Source organism: Lepidothrix coronata, unplaced genomic scaffold, assembly GCF_001604755.1.
Source record: "Lepidothrix coronata isolate B3197 unplaced genomic scaffold, Lepidothrix_coronata-1.0 Scaffold798, whole genome shotgun sequence".
NCBI classification, from domain to species: Eukaryota; Metazoa; Chordata; class Aves; order Passeriformes; family Pipridae; genus Lepidothrix; species Lepidothrix coronata.
In genome coordinates this window covers 2,431-10,193 of record NW_016690978.1, presented here as the reverse complement: position 1 = coordinate 10,193, position 7,763 = coordinate 2,431, and the positions used below count along the sequence as shown (strand labels likewise).

The 7,763-nt window shown below is 37.0% G+C and overlaps 1 protein-coding gene across 1 annotated transcript; it reads right to left on the bottom strand.

Moving 5' to 3' along the window:
- Nucleotides 1-307: 307 nt before the first annotated feature.
- Nucleotides 308-6,614, bottom strand: LOC108510399 (E3 ubiquitin-protein ligase HERC2-like; the record flags this gene model as incomplete). Its single annotated transcript, XM_017840075.1, has 8 exons — nt 308-492; nt 1,437-1,615; nt 2,011-2,135; nt 2,210-2,438; nt 3,066-3,266; nt 3,801-3,994; nt 4,900-5,151; nt 6,501-6,614. Coding segments are annotated over 8 exons (1,479 nt in total), but the record flags the coding sequence as incomplete, so codon positions are not given.
- Between the last annotated feature and the right edge of the window lie 1,149 nt (nt 6,615-7,763).

The following is a 7,763-nucleotide window of genomic DNA, read 5'->3' as shown; positions in this document are numbered from 1 at the left end:
ACAGGCTTCAAAAACTTTCAAACTCTTCTGAAACGATGCCACTCAGTACTAGCACTAATTTAAGAAACCACATATTTTTAAAAATTTATGGCAAGTTTATTATCTAGACCCTTTTATCTAACAGAAAACAATTTAAATAAACTACTTTCCAACACCGTTCAGACAGACTCAGCAACTAGGCTGATAAATGAGACAAGAAGATAAATTAAAGTAACAAACTGGTATTCTGTAAAAGTTATTATATAAATCTGTGGGGAAAGGGTAGGGTTTTTTGGTTTGGTTTGGTTTTTTTTAAACAATAACTTACTGTATGTATTAGGGACCTGTCCAACACAATCTGCTGGGTAAAGTTTACTAACAAGCAGACGCTGAAAACGGAGTAACAGATCCAGAGAAGCAGATCTCTCCTTGCTATAAAGTTCTTGGTCCATGCAGGAAGAAATGCGACGAGCAACATCTTTTAGTTTGGCTATCGTCTGTGAAGCTATGTTCCTAAATGGTATAAGAGTATCATAAAGGGAGCTCAGAGTGAGGACAGTCCACAGAAACATAAGTTAAGCTTTTGCTAAAATTTCACACAAATATGTAAGAAATCTATGCAAAGTTTCTTCATAGAATGTTCACTTCTTCACACTGTAGTACTCAAAAAGTCAGTGGTTTTGTGGATACAATTTGTTTAAAGGGATTCGTAAAATACCAAGTTTGTGTATTTTGTCATCACCCACTACAAAACAGTCTGACAATTTTCACTGAAAGGCTGCAATGAACGCCATGACAATACATAACTCAAAACAGTCTCAGTATTGATTAAATTACATGGTTGCCATCACAATTAAGTGAAAAAGCACAATAAATTTCTTGGTAAACTCATAATTACTTCCTGCTTATACATGCTACATGTTAAATACTCCTCTAGCTGACATAAAGAAGCTTTGTTCTCAGCACACTATTGGTTATGCATTCACAACTCTGAGTCGAGAATTTAAAATTCAGGTTTCTTCCCCACTTACAGCTCCAGATACAGTCTCCTTGAAGCAAAATATTCAGTTCTAAACAAACAGGGCAAAACATTCAGTTCTAAATAAATTCATGGTGATTCTCCTACTTTGTAAGGACAGGCTTTTGAACAATTGTCCTATATTTGGTACAAAAACTTTCAGACTAAAGGAATAAGTACTAAAATCCATTAAAGCATGGCAGTAAGTCTTTCTAAAATTGGGTAATTAAGTATAGAACATTGCTTCTTAACAAACATAAAACAGCAGAACTACAGACAAGTTAGGAGAATGTTCAATATTTTGAATTCTGAGGAGTTAAAAATGCTAACAGGAGACCTTATTTGCTAGCCAAAATTAACCATCCCTTAGTGGACTAGTTCATAAAACATCTAAATACATCTTCTGTACAAAAGACAAAGAAAACTTCCAAGCAATTACCTTAGTAACTGCTGAATTAACTGAACTAATGGTAAACTCTGTTTTCCTGCAGATTCATAGATTCCAGTATTAATAAGGTCTTTGTCCAATGGAGTTCTGCTCCTATGAAGCGTTGATGCATTTGCTTCTTGTTCATCAATTTCTTTTTCTTTCTGTGCTTCTTTTTTTGCTTCAATATCCTAAAAAACCAAATCAAGTTAAAGAAAACGTACAAACTTCCACTCTGATTACAAAACATTTTCCTAACAAGTATCCACGGTAAAAAGATCAAGTTACTTTTACCTATGCCAGAAATGAAACACTTCCTAACAGACAAAACGTGTATTGCATATTCCGTAACAACCACATGGGCACAGTTTTTTCAAAGCGATTATAATATAAAAAGAAAGGGGAAGGGAGGAATGACAGGTTGTAAAGGCAAAGAAGAGTAGAAAAACTCCACAAAACCGTGATGAAACCATTCCAATAGCTGCTGCACAGTTCACAACTGAAGGCATATTTACTCTGTATTTATAAGAGTAATAAATCCAGTACGCCACAAAAGAACCTGAACTACAAAGCTGCTGAAACACACCTGAATTTCTGCAGTGATAGCAGCATTTAGCGCAGACTCTAAGCCTCCATCAGCCATCAAGCTGCCCACCAAGAGGTCAATCATAAATCTACGTCCTGGGCTTACGTTCATTTCATTTCCTGAAACTAAGAGCAGGAGAAGCTATTAATGAACTCAAAATGCAAGCACCAAACGAATAGGTTTAAATCTCAGGACCAACCTGCACTGGGTAAGAGTGCTGAGAGCGCCCTAGCCCGCTCTTCCGCTGTTGGCAGTAACACAGACCATCCACTCTGCAGCACTGCTTGAGCAGCCGATTGCACTGTATTAAGGACCCCAGCATTGCTTGCCAACGTTACCACAGTCTGTTTCAGGCTATTGAGCAGGATACTGCCCAAACCTAAGCCAAGGCATTCTGGATCCACCTGATGACTAATGGCAGCATGAAGCTGAAAAAAAAAATGGGGGGAAGCAAATTTTAATTAAGAAAAGATATGAACTTGGCAAGGGTGGGGGAAAAGTCAATCCTGGAGCAATTGAGTAAGTTCACTGACCAAGATACAAATTTTCATCTACAAATCTAACGGATCTGGCTTCCCAAATGCATAGTACATTTAAACCAATACTCATAAATTATGAACAGTAGCTGTGAACCCTGAAGTTCTGAACTAAACCTAAAGAATAACCTAACTTGTTTCTACCTCACTACAACTATGTTAGAAAAAGCAGCACATTTTCAGTGACTGTCAGACACCAATTGAAGAGGACATTCACTCTCAGAAATGCTATTTAAAAGTCATAGAAATGTTCAAAATCTCTGAGTGGGTATACAAGGCCTATTCTATTTAGATACTGTTTTTATAGTTCATTTTTAATGAAACCCAAAAGCTGTCAACAAGAAAAAAACCACAAGCATTAGATGCCAAATTTCAGAGTAAAAGCAATAGTGTAATTATTTCACTTTTTAAAATCAATAGAAGTGTTTTAAAGCACATTAAATTTACTATTTTCATCCAAGCAATTTACTGAAAACATTTAGCTCAATGACTGCTCAATGCGTAAGAAACCGAAGGTACCTGAAGCCTCAGAAGATTTAATGTTGCCACAGCCATACACTCCTTTTCCTGAGGAGGGGGCCAGTCAGAGGATCCATCCATTCCCTCTGTCACTTGTCTTAGTAGCAGATCTAATTGCTCAAATGTCATGGGGCAAACATCCACCACAAAAGGCACCCGCAAGCCTATTGACCATTCTGAACATGATGACCAAGCAAAACTCTATAATTGAAACAAGAGACAGAGTTCCACAGTTAGTTATTTCCTAAATACAAGATTGCACTGATTAGAGATAGGAGTGTAAAGCTAACATCTGCCTTCAAACAGCAAGAGACAATGCAGAAATAATACCAGCACATCTGCTGAAGAGAACCCTCCACTTGCATCCTTGGAAACATACATAAAACCCTACCAACCCAGAACTCTCTTATCAAATTTTCCAAAGTGCTGGCATGCCAGCCCAGATACCTCACTATCTTTGCTGCAGGAAAGTCTGGTTGACAACTCCTCAACTGCTGTACCAGACAAAACAAAGCAGGTAAACAGCTACTTGTCAGAATACCCAACAGAGGGAAAGCTAGTCACCCCTTTTTGGCAGAAGAACTGCACAAGATTTTTTTTTTCCAAGTCTTCATTTATTTGGAATAAGAGTAAAAATAAGAAAAGTCATGCAAGCACAGAAAAAGGGATTGGGATTAGAGTACAGAACTAATCTCAGTGGGAGACAAAATCAAATAATTCAAAAATAAAACCTACCTGAGCAGGCCCACAAGCAATTCCAACTATATGCTTTGTGTCTAATCCCGGGAGAGCTGCAGGCTCTGGCTTGGTGATACGCAAAGTATCAAAATGTTGACACTGATCATTGCTCCCCCAGCTATGCACTTCGCTATCTTCAGTCAGTGCTAAACAATGGGTAGATCCAGCTGCCACATCTATCACTTTTTTTCCTGAAAGTTCAAATATTGAAAATATAACTTAAACATTACAATTATTGACAGAAAAATATCAGAGATAAGGAAAACTGCTAGTTGCAACCATACTTAACATATTATGGATGTCAAGAGCCTCACCTTTCCTCTAATAGTGGATTGGAAGAGTACAGCAAAGGATAAACCAAAGAAATATTTTAAGATTCATAAGAGATAGCTTAAGTACAAAACTTAACAAGTTTAAAAAAAAAAAAATCAACTCTGTATCTCTTCTACTTCAAAACCTTTTCAGGAAATATTTATTAAAAGATCTCCCCATCTATGATGAGAGACTGTAAAGTTATTCGTAGTCATTAGTTCAGAAACTATTTTCAATTAGATCATTCAACACATATGAATAACAATTTCAGGAAAGACAGAGAAATAAAAAATGTTTCTTCCTCATCCTCCCCCAAGAGAACCCAGGTTTCTCACAAATGAAAGAAATACTCTTCACTCTGCTACAAACTAGTCAAAAATACACAACTTCAACACTACTTGTTGTCTGTGATTTTCACTGATTCCATTCACATGCCCTAATCTAAGCATATGATATACATTTATTTGCACGACAATGCAAAAATACATGCTTTAAGTAAGCATTTCGGTGAACCTAATAAAAGAAAACCAGTAAGAATAAAGAGAACACAAGACAAGCAACATTTAAAGTAGTCATAACAGTGTCTCTAGGTCTGCTAAAATGTTAAAGGCATAAATGCAGAAATGATGGGAAACGTGCACTATTACCTTTTCCAGTGCAACCAGCATCAAATACAACCGAGTACATGGTACCAATCACACTTAAGTTTAGTTCATTTGGGTCCAGTAAAAAACTCCACCAACAGCAAAAAGAACTTTGGAATATTCCCAGCTCTGATAATTACCCTTCAAGCCTTCCAGCAGTTTGGGATATCGAACATGCTCTTCTGTCCCATGCCCAAGTCTCTGACTGTCACCTTTTCCCCAGGTGTAGACCTGGCCATCTTTGGTTAATGCAATAGAAAACTGACTCCCACAGCGAACTTTCACAATGTCCAGATCTTGAAGTTTTTCTATCAACTTGGGAGTCTTACAACCATCACTGCCTCCTCTTCCCAGTTTTCCATAATCTCCATCACCCCAAGACCACACTTGACCTTTAAATCAAGAGAAAGAAAACAAAAAATATTGCACTGCTTTTTTATGTAACGACGTTATCTGTTTTGACAAGTAAGTTCTTAAAAATCTGAGATTCTGTAAGAAGCACAATTTTTAAATTGTTTTTCAAGAATAGCAGTTACTAGTTAATTTCTAATTTTTTTGAAAAGAAGGAAGAATAAGATTTGAAAAGTTTTCATGTTGATAAAACTAAACATAAAAAGTGTAAGAAATAATATGCACTGAAAATTCATCAGTGTACTGAAAGTCCTTCTTAGAAACACATGAAGCATAGGATTTACTGTATATCAAGCAAGTTAAAAACTGCTTATTTATAAGAACTTGCAAAATCTTTTCCATATGAAACGGCCAAATTGTCTGCAAAACCTGTTTTAATTTTCATTCAAGCATTTCTCAAAATGAAACAAAGACTGCCATTGTCCTACCATGTTTTTTGAAATACACTACTAAATCTAAGTCCTGATGTAGGAACTTAGAAATAATCACACCATTTTGTACCTGCATTAAATAAAATTACGGTCCAAAAATTGAAAGCCACACATGTCCAAAAGGAAAGCCTTGTTTTACATTGTGATGCATTGTGTTCTCTACCTGCATAAGCAAGTCCCTAAGGTATTCTGATAAGCAATGGAAGCACGCAAGGCAGAGACCAAAAGGAAAAAAACTGGACAAAATCTGGGTTTCCATTTCCTTTATGAGCAAACGTTTCAGTTTTTAAATTTTGCACATCATATTAACCAGCTATATTTTGAAAGAACAACTAGCTTCTGAGAACTATCTTCTTTCTAAGGGATTACTTTGGGCATAACCTCACGTAATGAAATTTGGGCTTCGAAGCTGTCTCACCCTAGACAGCTTGCTCAGGGATGTTGGCAAGCAGAATTTCAATACAGCCTCTCTTTGGCACTTTCAATGGGCCAACACAGGCAGCTCTCCTACTCAAAATTCTGGCTGTTGTGACGACATGAGTTATTTACATTTATACAGTAATAAATAGAATGTAGACACATAAGTACATAGATGTAATATTTGTGTGTCCATTTTATATTTACATGGATATTTTAAATATATATCTCATAAAATATATATACCATTGCATACTCATAATGAACATACTGCATATCTATGCACAGAAATATATGTGCATACACTGTATGCAAAATGTATAAATGTATACATATATATCTCCCCAAAAAGAATTTCAGCTTTAAATTCTTACCAAGTTCAAGCCACTAGAAATAAGCATATCTGGAGTACGAGTATCTTCAGAATGAAAGGAAGAAAAGGTAAGCTTACTCAAAATTTTAAGTTTCACTTTGCTACTAACCATTTTCAGTAACTGCAAGGGTCTGAGCATCTCCACTCCCACAGGACACATCGATAACTTTGAGTCCTTTTAACCCCGTGACCAGCATTGGGATGGTCTGATCTTCACTGGAACCTGCAAAAACAAAGTAGTTCTATGAGAAGCAAAATCGAGAAGGCCTAGTATGTTCTTTTCTTTGTTTGTTTTTTTTTGTTTGTTTGCTTTTGGATGTTTTGTTACGTGGGTGTGGGGGCTGTTGGTATGTTTGTTTTTTTCAGATCTGAGCATCATGATTAAGTTTCCATATGGTTTCTTAGGTATCTAATAAGGATTTAGGTAAGTCATTCACTCTCGAGGAAAAAAGGCAGCGCAGAAAGAACCGTGTATTGCAGAATACACCATCTAAGGAGTCTTTCTGCTGCGCCTTTTGCAATCAGATATGTCTGTCACGTATTGGCCTCATAAGCCACCAACGTGCCTGTAGCAAATGTGGATAGAGCCTTCCCAAATCTTCGTTCGCGAAGCCTCGCCATGATGATGATTACAGTGCCTCAACACAAAGTGAATTCCTTCCTAGTATCCAGTTGAAGTCTACTCTCTTTCACTATAAAGCCTGTCATCTCACTTCAGGCAGCCCATTTTGCAGATGTACTTGCTGTGTACAGCTTCCAACCCTTCAGCCCTCAGCAAACACAGTCTATGCATCTTCCCTGCTCCTGTAGAAAGCTTGGAAGAGCTGAAAGCTTGAGTAAATCGCCCTTCCTCTTAAATGTGTTTCTAGGTCATGGTGGTTTATACTGTTTCTAATTTCTAAATGGTTTTTTCTTTTCCTAGGTGGAAAAACTTCAGTGCTTAAATCGTCAGATGTGTTGTTTGTTGCTGTTGTGGTTGCTGTTACCTTTTGTTTACGAGCTGGGATGCCAAACTTCCAACCTCATTTCTCATGCATTTTCCACATCATTAACTGTTTAAATTTCCTGTGCTTGGACGGCTGTTGCTTCTTACTATCAATTCTCTCCAATGTGGCTGTGTTGAAATGTAGAAACTGTCATAAAATCACAATAGAAAGAAGACTAGATGGCATTAATAACTGCTAATGTACCTCATGTTCATGCTCCAGCATGTGTCTGATAGATGGGATAAGAGCTAGCCACTGATATTCTGTTCGTGTCATCATTTGCTGAGTTTGTTTTTTAATTAACCATATGCTCCCAAGAAAACCTTGAAAGCATTTAATGTGGTTCCCCAAAATACATCTGCAATGCACCTTAGAAATGGACAGCA